The sequence below is a fragment of the Arachis hypogaea genome, chromosome 7, assembly GCF_003086295.3.
Source record: "Arachis hypogaea cultivar Tifrunner chromosome 7, arahy.Tifrunner.gnm2.J5K5, whole genome shotgun sequence".
In the NCBI taxonomy this organism is placed as follows: Eukaryota; Viridiplantae; Streptophyta; class Magnoliopsida; order Fabales; family Fabaceae; genus Arachis; species Arachis hypogaea.
This window is the reverse complement of record NC_092042.1, coordinates 11,261,421-11,279,879: the sequence shown is the minus strand read 5'-3', so window position 1 is coordinate 11,279,879 and position 18,459 is coordinate 11,261,421. Positions and strand designations below refer to the sequence as shown.

Below are 18,459 nucleotides of genomic sequence, written 5' to 3'. Positions count from 1 at the left end.
GAACGAGTCGATCTTGTATGGCTGCATCTTAATGTAACCTTTGTCGTTGCACCTGAAGGTTGAAGCCAAACCACAGCCGTCAAATTCGAATTTATATTGCAGTGTGGCCCAGAAGGAGTATATTTTTATTTTGACATGCTCCTTGAACCAGACACGTAGTACGTGACCATGCTCACCCCACTAGCTAGCCTACCACAGCTAATTCAGATTTGGGCGACATGCGTTCTTCCATCCATGCGGGGTAGGGGTCGTGTCTTTCTTCAAAGAATTTTCAATTTTGTGCAATTCACACAGCTCGTAACGAAAATCATCTCACTCGTGAAGGATCCAGAAGTGAGAAATCGCCCAATAACATTGACAACGTATTACTTATGTTACTCCTAGGACACCATTGTTTTTGTAAGCACAATGCTTGATGTGTATCAAATGGTTAACATTGTATCAATACTAACAATTCAAGGTTTTGTATTTAAACACCATTATTCTTGTTATTTTAATTTAGTCTTCTACTTAGTAGTAGTCTCGTAGAACATCGCTATCCTTTTTTTTTAATGAATCAAACAAATATTAGAATTTTCTCTGGTAGATCTTTATTGGTTGTTGGCTTCTGTTTTTTATAAAAACAAGTTGAATATTAAGTCTATTTTCTATAAACCTATAAAATAATTCACTGATTCATTTTAGATTTTAAACATCATTATTTATTATTGAGCTTTAAACCTAATGATTTGTGCATATTATAAACTAAAATGTAAAATCCTTTGTGATATAAATTTTTTATGGTTAAAATCTAATCCCTATAAATACATGTTATAAGAGAAGATTCCCACTTTTATCTAATTCTCTTCATGATTAACAAATTCATCATGTGCCACCTTTGAAAATATTAGAGAAAGTGTGTGTTTACCAATCATTCCTACAAATATTATCCTCCAGTCACTTTGGCTCTGACCATAATCATAAACTATGCATATAGTTATCTGGTATTCTAACATCAAAATCTTGTAATAAAATAAAAGTCTTCAACAAGTAGAACATAAATTGATAAATCATTGTTTCTTTTATTAAGAACATATATACGGCTACCTGCATGTTATATCTATCTATCTGAATGCGATTTTAAAGAATTAACGGCTCTTCCGAACCAATCTCAACTTTGTGATCAAATTATTGACATACTTGAGTCCAGCTCTCACACATACACTAACATGTCACATGTCTCCTCAAGACCTCAACAAATTCGTATTTCGTAATTATAAACACCTTTAGCTCACATTCCAACTTTCTTAACCTGTAATTCCTCTCAAGCTAGTAGAATTTGTTAACCCCAATTGCGATTTGGCCATTTGGGAGAAATGCAGCACTACGAACTAAGAAATCCACAACCAACCAAATTAAGAAACAGAAATTAACAAGGCAAAACGCACAAGGAAGTTTTACATTCACTCGCACAGTAAGCATAATCCATCCTTATACACAAATCGACAATAGCATTCGAGTAAAACACAATTTGACAACAGAATTCTAGGGTTCTAACTACACGTCAACCGGAGATCTGAACGGATCTGACGTCAGCCTTCTTCCTATCCTGAACCTTGGGAACCGTGACGGTGAGAACACCGTCTTCCATGGCGGCCTTGACCTGATCAACCATGGCATTCTCGGGGAGCCTGAAGCTTCTCTCGAACCTGCCGCTACTTCGCTCTACGCGGTGCCACGTGTCATTCCTCTCCTCGCTCTCGCGGTTCCTCTCGCCGCTGATTCGGAGCACCCTATCGTCCTCGATCTCAACCTTCACCTCTTCCTTCTTCAAGCCAGGCACATCCGCCTTGAACACGTGAGCAGCAGGTGTCTCCTTCCAGTCAACATTGGCGCGCAAAAACGACGACGCTTCGGCAGGGAATAACTGCTGCTGGTGGTGGTGGCGGCGCAAGGGAACGGGAGGGAACGGGAAGGTTTCGAATGGATCCCAGGCATCGAGAGCGAAGGGGTCGAACGGGGTGGGTCGGCGACCGAAGAAAGTGGGAATAAGAGACATTTTTGTGGTTTCAGACTTCAATGTTTAAGATCAGAGAAGAATGTGGATTCGCAGTGTGGTTGATGATGCGAAAGGGGAGGGGCCTTGTTTTTTTAGTGTGGTAAGAAAAATCTTCACATTTCTAGAACGTTCTTTTCGCCTTATGTTTCTCGAAATTTCTAGATCTGCCCCTATACTTTCCATTTTTACGTTATTGCCTACGCCATACAAGTTGCAAGCCCAAGAGCTTCGTCATGTTGTTGTTCAGGCCCAAATATTAATATATTTTAACAAAATCACTACCAAAAACCAGAAAAGAAAGGGAAAAGACGGTTTGACCCACATTTCCTCCATAACTGATGAAATTCAGTATTCATAATAAATTGTTTAATAAAATAAGTACACAAACCAGGTTGGATTTAATATACATTTCTTCCAAGTAATTATATTATTTTTAGACTCAGCTCTATTTAATATGCATTTACTATTTCTACATGAGTTTATCTAAAAATAACCTATATAAAAAATGTTCGCATCAATACTGGATTTTATATAGCCTTTTGTTTTTAAGGTTTCCCTTAGATGGGAATAGAATAACTAATTAATTAATTAAGAAGTAAAAAGAAATTAAGTTACATAACTTCTATATATGTGTGCTGCTACAACTAGCCTAAAAACTTGACCAAGCAAGCACCATCATAGAAATGGGATGGTGTATTTACAAAAGGAACACAAGCAAATTTAATTTGCATTACAAGATGTGTCTCACTCTTGGATCATTGCGTCCTCATCACTTTCACTTTCATCAGTTGAATCATCCAAGTTAACAGCAGCTACCTTGGAAGCACTAATCTTAAAAGAAGCTTGTCGAATCTTAAATGGCAACTTATTATTAGCATTGTTATTATTATTGTTGCTTGTAGTAGAAGTAGTAGTAATGGTGGTAGCCACTTCCCCTGCTTTATGTTGTTCACCTCTCTTCAAATCACTAGGTGGCAAGAAACATTCCATGGACAAGCCTTTAATATTAAAATCCACTTCTTCAATTTTCCATGTCTCTTCCATTCTTGTCCTAGAAAAACCATTCGGCCCCTCGGCTCCGAACCTTGACAACGACACGGATGTCTTCCCGGCGTGCGCGATTTGGATGCCGTCCACGGCTCTGTAGTCTTGTATTAGGGACTCCATGTTGGTTTCCCAGAATACGGGCGCGTCGCCGGATTGGGATGACGGCGAGGACTTGAGTTTGAGCAAGTAGGAGTCTTGTAATTGAACAAGAAGGCCTGTTCTCTGGCTGAAATGGCCCCATAGTGTGTGTTGGATTATTTCTACATTGCTGCTGCTTCTTGCTTTAAGTGATGCTGACTCTGCTTCTAGTTTTAGTGTGAAACATTCTTCATTGTTCACTGTCTTCTCGCCAATGCATATTGAGTTGTTGAAAAGATTGGCAGTGGATCTTGGATCAATACCCTACTCAAAACCAATCAACTATTATAATTTAGAGATTCTTGCATAACTCATGTTTGGAATTAGATATATTCATAACAGAAGTAGGATTTATTTCTTTTATTTGAGATACATTTATTTGTTCATAGGTGTAGCCAATTTTTGTATGAGTGTGTTTGAACTTTGAAGTCAATTGGTAGACTTTTTATTTTGTTAATAATAAATTTAACAAGTATCTTAACTAACCTCTCTGATTAGTTCTCTTTTATAGTGTTAATTAAAAAAATATGAAAATTTATATAAAGTTTAAATTTCTAATGTATTTTATTAAAACAAAAAGTTTAAAACTTTTACTAATAATAATTTTAACCATTTTAGTTAGATTTGATTTTTTTTTTAAATAATTTATGTTTTTTAATTTCTAGTTTCATAGAACTCTGGAGGTTAAAAATGCACTAAGAATTTCTCAATTCATAATCAAGATGTGGACATAGTGATGTGATGTGTATGTATGCATAACAAGTAGGGTGAGCTGCCCTCAATTTTCTTTCATCTCTTTTGCCCCCATTTTTGTGGATCATGTATAAACGGAATTGAGGTTTTCAAATTAGCAAAACAACGAAAGAGTAAAGTATAAAAGGTATGTGTGTATGTCAAACTTTAGCTATAACAGCCAAATACAAACCCACCAATTGAAGTTTAAATCCATTCACCTTTCGCTATTGTTAGGTGGAAAAAATGCCATTTCAAAAGAATGGAAACATAGTTGTCATGCACTAAGCACAGTGACAATAGATATTGTTAACTTCACGCGATTACAGGTATATGAATTTGAGAAAAAAAAATTCCATCACTGAATTGACTTCATGCTTTTTAAGGAAGGAATTTCCTCCGATTAACTTATTTATTACATTGTTGACTTTTTTCAAAATTTATGTAATGTTGACCTTACTAGTTTTGTGAGGTTCAAAGGCTAATTTAAATTATTAAAAAAACAGTGAAACGTAATAAGGGTCCTTTTTTCTAATTCCTTTTGCTTTTGCTTCTTTTTTCATTCCTTTTGAAAATCGGAGCCATTGGTTGAGTAGGCTTCGGTAGTTAGGTAGTGTTTAGTTATGGATGCTGGCAACAACAACATGCAAACTTGCTTTCTTGTGTATAGGAATTAAGAAACTAGATTTCTTATAAGAAAAAACAGAGAGAAAGAGAAGTGAGAACGCTTCATGTCACATATGGGAACACTTTCAATTCGGGTTTACATTTGAGGAAATCAGAATCATAAAATCAATTAAAGCAAAACAACGAAATAAAGCAACACTAATTAATGTAAGCACATGGTATAGTGGCCCCTCAACTTCTCATTTGAAAGATACTATAAAACTTAGATAAAGAGATAAGGATTTTTCCAACATATCAAAAATTACTTGAATCCAAATTATGTACGTATATAGACAACATTTTCTTTAAAAAAAAGACAAAAAAAAATGCACGTATATACATATAATTGAATCTTTACTCTAAAATTTATGAATTTATAGCAATATTCAATCATGTCATGTGTAAAAATATAAATATATATTAAAAATATATAAAATAACATATATAAATAATGAATATTCACGTCGAATTGTATTTATGTAAAGTTTATGGTTAAAAATCGGTAAATAATAATTTAGTTAAATTTATTAATTAAATTATTTAATAATTCTCAAAAATCAACTTTATATAAAAATAATTATTGTATGTAATTTTTACTTTTCACCTATATAAATATATATAATAACTAATTTAATGATTGATATTTTTATATGCAAATAATATTTTTGAAAAACCAATTAATCAAATATCAAACAGTTCTCTGTGACTATATTTTAAATAAACAAAAAAATTAAATAGAGTAAATCACTCATTTAATTTTGTAGGATTTCTAGTTAATTTGGATTGATAGAGTGGTCAGTTCACTTGTCGAATTTGAATTTCGCCAAAATTTTTCAAAGTAAAAATGAGATTATTAAAAGAAAGGTGAAAACTCAAGTGCAGTCGATTTTACGGGAAGTTGATAACTAAAATGTTAGATGATGTGATTGATTTAACTAAATTTTCATCTAACGGCTTTCAACTATCAATTTCATGTAAAGTCGACTGGACCTTAATTTCCACGTAAAAGAAATTTACCAACCTGAATCAAACGCCTAAGTGGTCGTGGGGGCCCTCTAGAGGCATGAGAATGATGCCAAGGTGTTTGCCTCCAAGCAACTTTTCCATCACTGCCGGCACTTATCTTGTAACCGGAAACCACCAGCTCCAAGCACCACAACTCCGGCTTCTTCTGCCACACCACAAACCCTCCCATCTCCCCCGCCGCCGCAGCCACCTCCTTTGTCGTCCTCTTCTTTTTCTTTTTCTTCTTCATAACACCTTCTTCCCCTCCCCAGAACTCTGAGCTCCCTACCCTCACCTGACCCATTGCATACATGCTTTCTACCGAGTTTAAAGCTCTTTCTCCTCCCACTGCTGCCACGTACTGCTTTACAATATATTTCGCCACTGAACCCTCCTTCATAACCAACCACATCAAATTAGTACAACACTTTTAGCCAAGTGTCACAAAAATTTCACCTACTACTTCTGTTCTTAAATTTTAATCTTGTCCTTGTTTGTTTGTCCAACATTAGACTTTAATTTTTCTTTGTGTAAAGCATTCTACATAACCACACGGTAAATATAAAAAATATTTTTTTTTTTATCAATATGACGTTACGTAATTGGATTCTGAAAAGTAAAATTTCGCGGAGTTTGTAGGGTATGGACATTTCTTACAATGTTATTATGGTGTTTGATGTTGTGAGAGATGATGGGTTGGTTGTTGTTGTGAGAACTTATAGGGAAGGGGAGTAATGGTGCTCCAATAACACCCAACAATAGTTGGATCTCTGTAGTTTTGCCTCCGAATACTGATGATGATGATGTGGGTTCAGCGTTTGGCTTCATCCATGACTTCATGTTCTGCCATGCCCTGTTCTTGCTGCTAAAAATCTCTTCTGGAATCGGGACTTCAAGCACAGTTTCAAGCCCATCCTCTCGATCAAGATTCCGACACAACTTCTTCATAGTTCAATTCAAAGAGAGAAGACCAGAGAAGGAAAAGAAGAAGAGAGTATTTGAGTATCAAACAATAATGGTGGACCTATTATCAAGTCGTGTTTGCACGCCACTCTTACACACTATATAAGCTTTAATGCTACTTAATTTAACTTAACGTTTTCATTTTATTTATTTATTATTTTCGGTGAACTTTAATTTCTTCATTCTACCTTAGAATTAATTCTTCACGGCGGCTTGCAAATATATTTAATTCGAGAAATCATTTTTCCAACCATACTACTATCTATATACTAAAACCAATCATTCAAATTATGAATTATAACAAAAATTCAAGTGAGATTAATTTCACGTAAAGTTGATTTGATAAATTTGACTAACTTATTATCTAACGACTCTCAACTATTAATTTCATATGAAATTAACTGCACCTAAATATCGATATGTTGAAATATAAATATATATTAAAAATAAATTAAACTAACGCATGTATTTATAAATAGTATTTTTGTTATTTTTTATATGTAAATTTTAACTCTCATTACTAAAGGGAGCATGTTGGGTTACGTTGTTTGGTTTTAATCGCAAAGGTTATTATATTATACGGTTGTTTTGTGTCACTTCTCTTAAAATATAATTACTACTATCTTAATAACTTTCCCTTGGTAGAAATAGGAGGAGGCCAAATAGAATGAAATAAAAGTCATGGAGTAGATAAAGTGAGATTAGCAAGCTAAGGTAGTTAATTATTCGTCATTCTAGTAGAATTAATATGGTTATCTACTCCACTCTACCTTCAAATTTAGACAGCTTAAGAGTAACGGAGACTCATGATTTAAAATAAATAAATCAGTGTCACAATTATCACAATCATACGTAATAATTGTTTTTTTAATTAATATGAAATTAACGTAGTAATAATAGTTTGGCACTGAATATATATATAGACTACTTATGAATTGATAGTAGAAAAAATTTAGAGAATCAATATTTTTATTAAAATAATCAGTACTTAATTAATAAAAAAATATTATATTATTAGATATAATTTTATATTATTAAAAATATTAATATTAATAATAATTAATTAACAACTACAAATCACAAAATCTGTTGGTTTTAGAACTCCTCTTTTCAATCTAATGAAAGAATTTGATCAAGATTTGGAAAACTTAGATTCAAAGGTTGAAATCAACAAAAGAGGAAGATAAAAATTCATGAATGTGTTGCAATTTATGAAAAGGGATTAAAGAAGACCTAATTAAAGAGGGTGGTTTACCGTACCCCACAATTCAAACGTTGCTTCCTTATACAATAGCAAATCCTTTTATAAAAACTTTATCTTTAACGCCATAATTACTAGCTAGTTTAAAGAATATGATCATACTCATGAAAGATACCCTACAGTTTAACCTAGGAAAATATCGGCCACATGATTAATAGTGGCCCAACCATATAAGATGAGCGATAATGTTAACGAAAAAATAACTCAAAATTATTTTATTTAATTTGATATTTTTAGTTTTATGTATATAATAATATTTATAATTAGATATTTTAAAAAAATTAATATTATCTAATTATTCTAACAATGATTAATGCAAAAAAGTGTAACTGAATTCAAAATAAGAAAATTTCGTACTAATTTTCATTTGCCTTCCAAATATTTTTGGATACGGAATATTGGTTTTATTTTTAACTAACGTCATCTTTAATTAAAATGTGAAAGGCTTAATACCTAGCTCATACTATAATTTGGTTTTGCTTACATAAAATGTGATTTTAATAAAACTGTAAAATAATAATTTTAGGTCACGTCTGGGGTGACTACACTAGTTATGACTATGGATGGCTATGTATTAAAAGTAAAATTGAAATGTGACATACTGACATGTGAATGTTCTAATTGATATTTGACTTGTTGAAGACTTGTCCAATTAAACATTCTATTTTTACCGTGGTTAAAATTTAAATAAAATCTATTCTAATTGTTGAATTTTGTATATAATTAAATAGAGAAAAATAATTAATTTGTGTTTAATTTGTTTAATTCTTTCTTGAATGTTCTTAGTGAGAAAATTTTGGGAAGACTAATGATAAATGATAAATTTAATATTTTCAAAATCTAGTTAAAAATGTCACAAATATTTAAAATAATAATTGAGAATTTAATCATAAATAATTTTTTCTTGAAATTACAATGTAGTGCATAATTATTAGTTATGAGAGAGTTGGGGGATTTAATTATAGTTGATGAAAATTTAAATAGTAAGAAGTTAAAAGTGCAATTAAAGATTAAATGGCAACGAAATTAAATTAAAAGTAATTAAGATAATAAACTAGAAAAATAAAATAAATTCAAGTTATAAATTTTTTTGGCAAGAATGGAGAGTTAAAGATCACTATTCTTATCACTAACCATAATATATGATAATTACAAAAAGTAAATTTAATTCCTCAACCTCTACAAATTGAAAAAAATTCATTAGGTTTAATTAATCCTAATAATTTACAAGTCCTAATCAATTGAATAATTAAATTAGTAAAAGATTAACATTAATAAAAAAATAATTTATATCTCTAAATTATCAATCAAATTTAGACATTAGTAACTCAAGTTCATTCAAGTTCTCAACCCAAGCCAAAAATAAAAATTTACTCTATAACTAGTTCAAACATTTTATCAAACAGCTAGGGTACATAAACATAAAACTTTATAAATTATAAAAAATAGTAAAATCTACAACTACCTAATTTAAGAAAGCAATACTAATATCTCAAATAAGCAATAATAAAGCATAAAACATCAAATTCATTAATGAAAAGTGAGAATTTAACAAGAATTCAATAACTAATAAATAACAAAATAAAAAAAACAACAAAAAATTCTAAGAAACTTAGAGTAGCAAATAAAAATTATAAACTAAAAATTACATTGAAACAAAACTAACAACTAGAACTAAAGAGAAATTCATAAAAAACTTTTGAATTCTAGAGAGAAACTAGAGCTTCTTTCTCTAAAATTTAAGGACTAAAATTCTAAAAAAAAAAAGAGTGTATGATAAGTTGTATTTGATCTTCCCTTTATATTTCCTTTCAAATGCATGAGAAATAGACTGAACAGTCAAATCTTTATTTTTTCATAAAATTTTTACTTTTGCATATTTTTCTCCCATCTTTCTAATTTATTATTGTCTCTTAAACCTTAAACAATTTAAACAAACATATCGAAGTATCGAATGAAATAAAAATAAAATAAATTTGACAATTCAAAAGACCTAAAAAACATATTTTAATCAATTAAGCATAATTAAAAAAATCACAAAAATATGTATTTACAAAGAATAAATACATGTTAATAAATTTCACTCTTTTCATTTCAATCCAAAAATCATCATTAAACATAAATTTATCAACTAATAAAATGATGGCACAGTGTATAAAGTGTAGACAAAAATCTCGTTATTCCTTTTCAAAATCTTTTCACTAAAAACATTCAAGAAGCAACAATCATCAACACAAATTAATTAATATTTTTTCTCCATTTAGTTATATAGAAGATTCAAAAATTAAAATTGATTTCGTTAAGAGAAAGATTAAGTATGTAAACTTTAACCACAGAAAAAATGGACAAAATGTTCATTTGGACAAGTCTTCAACCAGTCAAAAACCAATTAGAGTTCCACATGTCACATTTTAATTGGATGCTTAACCGTAGTTATAATTTTTGACTTAGTAGTAAGCGTCTAATTGGATACAGAAGCAAAGATCCGACCAACATTCTAATATAAGTGTAATTGAGAATGGTAGCCCATGGCGATGGCCATGCCCATTCCAATTTTTTTGCATTGGTAGTTGGTGCTGGTTGCTGGGTTAGGATCACATGAAATCCATTGATGTCTCCAATGTTAAGAGACATGTGAGGTGTTTCCCGATTCTATTTCTATTTTCTGATTATGGGTTGTGTTGAGATGACAAGATGGTATTAAGTGACAAATTACATTGTCGTCGTTATTCAAATTCTAAATCATGTCAATATGTCATGCACGTTCTCCTTAATTAGTCTTTACATGTTTTGAGTGGCCATGGGCCATGTCACAATATATGTTGTTTCAACTTACAACACTAGGACGTTTATTTTTGTATTTTTATTTATTTAAAGGGACTAGGGAATAAAACAAAGGTTCTGTTTAAGATCTTAAGTAGTAAGTGTTCATGTTCCCTCTCAAATCTCTATGGTCTATATGTATTCATGATTTGTTTGATATTTGTTATGAAGTGGGCCTCGTATAGGATTGTGTTATTTTGTTAATGAATCTGTCTTCTTTTAATGTGCCCGCCTATATCATGATTAATATCGATAGAAAGAAAATTGGCAAAAGTGATAAATATCTTGATTTTCTATGAAGAGATTTTGGATTTAAATTTTTGTGATCAAAATCAAATGGGATTGAATTGCTATATATATGGGAAACTAATCAGCATGGGACAACAATATGATTGAAAAATATATTTATTTAAATCTTTACTGTCAACAACAAAGTTTTTTTTTTCTTTTTTAACTATCATTTCGTTCTCATTCTTCAAATCATAGTTATCAAATTTGGATCGGACCGGTCGATTCGATCAAAAAACCAGTAAATCGGACTTTAAATTGATCCGGATGACTCTTCTAACCACTTCTGTAATTGACTCGTAAAAAATCGGTTTGACTCGCTTTAAATTGGTCAACTCAGTTCGAACTGAACATATTTGACTGGCAGGTCAATATCCTGCGCACCTCCATGATGGACAAGCGGTGCCATGGATCACAGTAAGAGATACTCTTTTAAATTAGAAGTTTAAATCTTTTCTCTCTTTTAACTATCATTTCATTCTCATCCTTCAAATCATAGTTATCAAATCCGGACCGGATCGACCGATTCGATAAAAAAACTGTTGAATTAGACCTTAAATCGGTCCGGATGACTCTTCTAACCATTTTTGTAATTGACATATAAAAAATCAGTTTGACTCATTTTAAATCGGTCAACTCGGTTCGAACCAAACATATTTGACCGACGGCCTTGGAGCGTTTGAGATAAAGCAGTGTTGATCTTTCACTGGGGCAATTTGACCTTTAATATTATTTGGGTAAATAATTATATATATTATAAAAGCAACGCCAAGCACTTATTAAGTTATTATACTAAAGACTAATAATTATATATATTATACTAAAAATAATTATATTTAAATTAAAGCAATACAACTTAAAAATATAAAAGATTATTTTTATTCTTCCATAATAATATTGTATTTGCTTATTTTATAGTTAATTTTGATATACTAACTATATAAGATATTTTACATAATTATCAATTACTTCTGTTTTTTTGAATAACTATTTATGCAGTTAATATAAAAATAATTATTTTTGTTAATGAAAATTACATAATTAAATATAATACATCAAAATTTTAATTTTATTATAATTGTATATATTTATTTAATTATTACCGGGTTAAAGGGTTCGATCAGTAACCCACCGATTAAACCATTAACCCAGTGACCTAATAATTTTATCGGATCGATTGCCGGTTCGGTTCTGATAACTATGTTTAAAATTTAACTTATAGTGAATCTCTACACTAAAATATTTTATTTTTGTTAAATTCTAAAAATAAAAATTGTAAGAAAGATTATTGAAATATGAATAAAATGTGAGAGAAACTTCTAAAAAAAATAAGACCAAAGATTGGTAAAAAAAATATTATTGAGTGAAGGAATGGTGGGATCAACCAGAATTTGTGAAAGAAGAAGAAAAATTTTTAAATTTCGGACGAATTTTTAATCTTTTTTTTTTTTAATTTATTAGAGACTTATTAGTATTTATTTTTAAAAATTATTTTCATTGACACTCACACCTGACATGTTAACCAGTTAATGTTTCACAATCAGCTGCAGGAGTTTATTAGTCTAATTTATTTTATATGTGAAGCCTGTCATAATATTTTTGGATAATAAAAAAATACAATGTTCCACAAATTAAATTAAACAAATGATCTAGGAGTCGAAATAGACATTCTCTCTTCGTGATTTTATATGCAAAGTTTTGAGGGAGATAACAAAGACAAGGAAGACTCTCATCGGTCTCCTCAAAGAGTTTCTAGAGAAATTACAAATTCATGCTCTTATTAAGAAGGTCCTAATTTTTCATTGCAAATATTTTGTTAGAAACATATCTAAAATAAAATTATTAATGAATTTGATTAAAATTGAAATAATTTGATATATTAAAAATATAAAAGATTCTCCTAAATTCATAATGACATTTCTTCCACTATCGTGAAACAAAAAATAACGAGTATGGAGGATAAACTATAAAGAATTCACACAAAAAATGAAAGCATTAATTTAAAAATAATAATATTATTCTTATAAATTCTATTTTTAAAGTAAAAAGACAAAAAAATTAGAGATGGATATTTTGTGCGGTAATGACAGAATTTAAAATTTTAAAAATGGAGTGAAATTGGTAGAAAAAGACGAGAAAAGAGAAAATGAAAAAAGAAAAAGATTAGGATATTCATAGGTTTAGATCAATAACTTGATTATTTATCAGAATTCGAATCGAATTAATTAAATTGATTCTTAAATTAAAGGGTCATTGAGTATAATTAGACCTGATTTAATAATATTCGATAATAATTAATTTGAGTATTGATTTTGCAGGAACGAAATTCGAACTAATTTACGAATTTAATAACTCTTTTATTAAATAAAAAATATAAATTCTAATAATATATATAATTTTTTTACTAATTAACTTAATTCTATTATAATTGTAGATTTAGAGTATTTGGTTATTGTTAGAATATTATTGACCTATTAGTTGATATTATATGTTTATCATATTTACATAATTTTTTAAAAATTTTTTTTCATTTTTTCAATTTTTTATTTATTTTTGGTGTCCAATCTCACCTAATGAGATAAAATTTTGTTGTTGTTATTGTATTGGGTATCCAATTATCCGAACCGAACCAATTTATTCTTAATCGATTTGATTTAGTTCGAATACATATAAAAAACAATATAATCAAATCAATCTGAACTAATTATAATTTAATTGGTTTGATTCTCATTTTACTCCAAACCTTGTTGAGTTTGCCCAAGATCAAGCCAAATCAGATTTTTTGCTAAAAATTACTATATCTAATTCTGCAGATCAAAATGTAGGAGACAAATGAGAGTTCTAGGAATATCAACAGTGTAGAGTCTAACTAGATCAGATCTTCTCTCACTTCACCCAAGCTCAGAAAATAAAAGTTCTTGAAGAACTATCCACAAAAGTTTATAATTGGAGATCCATGTCAAAGAGTTACCACAAGATCATCAAATAGAAAAAGGATGGAACAAAATGATCTGACTTTCATCTCTCAAATAGAACCTTAAAATGTGAAGAAAGTCCTTGATAATCCATCATGGGTCAAAGAAATGGAAAAGAAGCTGATCCAATTTGAAAAAAATAAATTTGAACATTGGTGCCAAGTTCAAATGGAAAGAAGGTGACGGGTACCAAATAGATCTTTTGAAACAAACTGAGTGAGGATGATAGCATTACAAGAAATAAAGCAAGACTAATAGTTCAAGGGTATAATCAAGAAGAGGGTATTAACTTTGATGAATCTTTTGCCCATGCTACAAGAGTGGAGGCAATAAGATTGTTACTTACCTATGACGCTCACAAAGGGTTCAAACTTTTTCAAATGGATGTCAAATATGTCTTTTTAAATGATATTATTGATAGAGAAGTATACGTGGCGCAACCTCCCGATTTTGAAAACAAAGATTTTTCAAACCACGTTTTTAAACTTTCAAAAACTCTTTATGGTTTGAGACAAGCTTCTAGAACTTGGTAGGAAAGATTTAACTCTTTCTTGTTGAAAAATGGTTTTTAAAAAGGTACCACGGATACAACCCTTTTCATTAAAGAATCTAATGATCATTTCATTCTAGTACAAGTTTATGTGGATGATATTGTGTTTAGATTGGCTAATGAAGCCTTGTATGCTAATTTTGGAAATTTAATGACTAGTAAATTTGATATGAGTATAATGAAAAAATTCACATTCTTCCTAAGACTCCAAATCAAACAAATTTCTAATGACATTTTTGTATACCAAGGTAAATATACTAAATAGTTTGTAAAGAAATTTGGTTTAGAAAATTCCAAACCAAACCAATGAATACACCAATGCATTCCAACTCTAAACTTGAAAAGAATGAAAATGACAAAGATGTGAATAAAATAAGCTATAGAAGAATGATCGGATTTCTCATGTATCTAACTTCCTCTAGAGTAGATATAGTTCAAAGTGTTAGAGTTTGTTTTAGATTCCAATCATATCCAAAAAAATTTCATTTTTCGGCTGTCAAGAGAATTATTAGATATATAAATGATATATCTGATTTTGGTCTTTGAAAAATTATCATAGAAATATTTATTTTAAAGTTGGATAATAAATAAAAATGATAAAATAGTTTTGAAAATGAGAAAAATCAATTTTTTTATATTTTTAAAAATTTTTAAACAACTTTTTAAAAAATTAAAAATATATCTAAAAACCTATACTAAATACATTAATATAATATTTTATAAGTCAAAATTTTTTTTTAAAAATTTTTAAAATAAACCTTGAGTAAATGAACCAAATACATATGAAAAATTTTGGAATGTACGATAGTACACAATAAAAATACATGTACGTATTTACTTTTTTACTTATTAATTAGGGAAAGAGGACCGAAACATGCCACTGAAAGACTCTACTGAGACAAAGATGGGCTGTCAAGAACGTAGAGGAGGTAGGATGGGTAGTTGGTCAGATCTAGTAGGGATCGTATATGGACGGTAGTTGGAGTCGGCGGCTCTCCTAGGATTTCCTCATCTGGGATAGATCAACCGGAAGAGGTATGCATAAAAGTATATGTACCAAGGAAAAATCCCCGAATTCCTTCTATTTTCTGGGTTTGGAAAAGTGCGGATTTTCAAGAGAGGGAATCGTATGATATGTTAGGAATCTCTTATGAAAATCATCCGCGTCTGAAACGTATTTTAATGCCCAAAAATTGGATAGGATGGCCTTTGCGTAAAGATTATATCGCCCCCAATTTTTATGAAATACAAGATGCTTACTAAATGATAAAAATACAAAAACAAATCTGGCATTTCGACAACCAAAAAGAAAAATATTCAAGGAATATCCATTCATTCTCTTAGAGACCAAAAAAGTAATTGAAGTTCAATCAGACAGAATAAAAGAATAATGGAAGTCCCATTCCCATACAGGGATTGGATAGATAACAAAATTCACAACAATAATGTAGGTATTGCAAAAAAGATTTGGGTAAGGATTCATTGAGATTGTAAATTTTGAACAATACTTTTTTCGTATGAGCCAAGCCAATAGGATGAACTGAAAAAGTTCTGCATCATGAACTATGTAACGTTCACATCAATATCTATTCTATTATATTGCCGCGAAAAAGAAAGTAACATGAAAGCAAAGGAGATGCAGAAAATAGAAATGAAATATCAAAGGAAAATACATAGGTCCGATTCTCTTTGTAATGTATCCGAGATTTTTTTTGACTATTCCCACCCTTAAACTTTTCAAGACGAGACTTTTTGATCTTTCAACCATTTAATGTAACCATTCGAATATTATTGAACTATTAATATTCTTTTGGGAGCCCCCCACATAAAAAAGGGGGGTTCACTTTTTTACATATTCTATTTAATTTAATGTTATAGACATAAACATACCGGGAACATACACTTATTCTTTACTCATCTAGTAAACATCTCCAGACACCTAGATGGATAAATTTATATGTATCAACATCCGATAAAAAAGAATACGTATCTATTATTCCCATAAAACATCAGAGCATGTTATATTATATCATGTATTGAAATATATATATACTAGATGATCGTATTTATATAATGAGTAATTATTTAAAGGATTTCGCTAGAGAATCAATAAAGTATTTATATAATAGATACAATAGACAGGGTGGCACAGTGATGGCACGAAAAAATAGAACGTGGGGTTGTTAACAGTAAGGTAAGGCGGTTTAGGATTTGAGTAAACAGCCGAAATAGATTTTTTTGAGTTTTTTTATTTTTAAAAAATTTGAATTTTAAAATTAACTAGTGTATGTTTCGTACTTTATACGAAATAATACATAAAATTATATTAAAAATTTTATTAAAAAATTAAATAATATATATAGTAATTATTATTATAAATATTTTATAAAGTTATAATTAAAATCAAATTCTCAAAATTTTTAATATTAAAATATTAAAAATAATTAGTATTTATCTTAATCAATTTGAGTTTGTTAAGTGATCATCTCACAAGTCCGCTTAAACAACTATTAGGAGTTAGAATCTCGCCTTGTGTATATAGCAATTCATTGGCTAGCGATAAACCCTTAATAAAAGGAGTATTAATACGTGGTTAGACTTGACAGGAGTTTTCGAATACGCAGGTACCCGACCTGTCCATACCCGGATGAAAGGGTAATAACTTGATCCGAGTCGGGGCAGATTTTGTTCAAGATAGGTATCGTCGGGTTTAGGGTGTACCCGCCCCAAATATATACATATAAACACTTTTTAGGAATTAAGATTTGTCTCACATCACACATGATTCATAACTTCAGTCTATACTCTACGCAAGATAAACTTAATCATCCTCACCTAAAATCTTCTTCTTCTCGACTTCTTCACAAAAAAACTGCATAGCTCATGTCATGTTGTTGCTGAGTCCATCACCGCTTACCTATTCACAACTCCCATCTTCCTTCACAGCCAGAGACGGATCCACGTTTAATATAAAGGGGGCATTTGTCCCCACAATTTTTTTTTTTAAAAAAATAATACTTATATACATATATACCACTTATTATATTATATTTGTCTCAAAATAAAATATAAATAGTTCTTTTGTATTTTATGTTAAAAAATATTTTGTTAAACTTAACACATAATAATAATTATATTGTTAAATTTGATTTAGTATGAAAAATAAATAAATGCACTCAAAAATTAGTGATAATTAATTATATTATATTAGTTAATTAATTAATAATTAAATTAAAAGTTAGTTTTCTAATTAAATACAACTTAAATTATTAGTAATTTTTTAAAAATTGTTTAAGATATAAAAATATATTATCTATGTATTAATATACTGTAATTATTTTGGTTAAAAAATTTATTTATACTATAAAAATTATAATAAGTAGATTTGACAATTAAGTAAAATAATTGTTTAAAAATATATATAAAAAAATAATATTTAATCATGTTAAAAATAAAAAAGGTCCTTATAAATATTTTTTTGTTATTTTAAATATTATATTATGCGTATGAAATTATATTTTTATTATTTTAAATATTATAATAATAATTATGTGTATATTTCTAGTTCTTATCAATATGTATTAGATAGTTCTAATTTTAAATTTTGAATATATCTAAACCAATTTAGATTGATCAAGTGATCGACTTAGTCGTCAGCTTAAATAAGTATTGAGGGTTCGAATTCTGTCTCGTATGTATAGCAACTCGTTGCCAGCCAATTGTAGATTCTTAAATGGAATTCAAATTCACGACGGATTAGTCCTTAACTTTTGAATATCGTGGGAAGCAAAAAAAATATCTAGACCTAAATTTTATTATATTTTTGTCCCCATTACTAAATTTTTCTGAGTCCGTCACTGTTCACAGCTTATGTCATCATCGCTGCTCATCCCGTTACCGTTGTTGTTGAGCCCGTCGCCACCATTCTCATGCGAGTTTTTTTTCTCTAGGTAAATTTCTCCCCCCCCCTCTC

At 29.7% G+C, this 18,459-nt stretch overlaps 2 protein-coding genes across 2 annotated transcripts; both read right to left on the bottom strand.

Annotated features, from left to right (window-relative positions):
* Window positions 1-1,408: 1,408 nt before the first annotated feature.
* LOC112702454 (17.3 kDa class I heat shock protein) lies at window positions 1,409-2,280 on the bottom strand. Its single transcript, XM_025753480.3, has one exon. It carries the CDS (start codon window positions 2,036-2,038, stop codon window positions 1,544-1,546), a length of 495 nt encoding a protein of 164 aa, XP_025609265.1. The 5' UTR covers window positions 2,039-2,280; the 3' UTR covers window positions 1,409-1,543.
* Window positions 2,281-2,546: 266 nt separating this feature from the next.
* Window positions 2,547-6,765, bottom strand: LOC112702453 (uncharacterized). The gene is made up of 3 exons (XM_025753479.3): window positions 6,284-6,765; window positions 5,643-6,020; window positions 2,547-3,487 (listed from the first exon to the last, which is right to left on the bottom strand). The coding sequence occupies exons 1-3, from the start codon at window positions 6,572-6,574 to the stop codon at window positions 2,783-2,785; spliced, it is 1,374 nt and encodes a 457-aa protein (XP_025609264.1). The 5' UTR covers window positions 6,575-6,765; the 3' UTR covers window positions 2,547-2,782.
* Window positions 6,766-18,459: the final 11,694 nt, after the last annotated feature.

Coding starts and splice junctions, on each gene's coding strand:
- LOC112702454 (XM_025753480.3), bottom strand. CDS start 2,038: ATGTCTCTTATTCCCACTTTCTTCGGTCGCCGACCCACCCCGTTCGAC.
- LOC112702453 (XM_025753479.3), bottom strand. CDS start 6,574: ATGAAGAAGTTGTGTCGGAATCTTGATCGAGAGGATGGGCTTGAAACT. Junction 6,021..6,283: donor TCAAACACCATAATAACATT/GTAAGAAATGTC, acceptor TTGGTTATGAAG/GAGGGTTCAGTGGCGAAATA. Junction 3,488..5,642: donor CACTTAGGCGTTTGATTCAG/GTTGGTAAATTT, acceptor GGTTTTGAGTAG/GGTATTGATCCAAGATCCAC.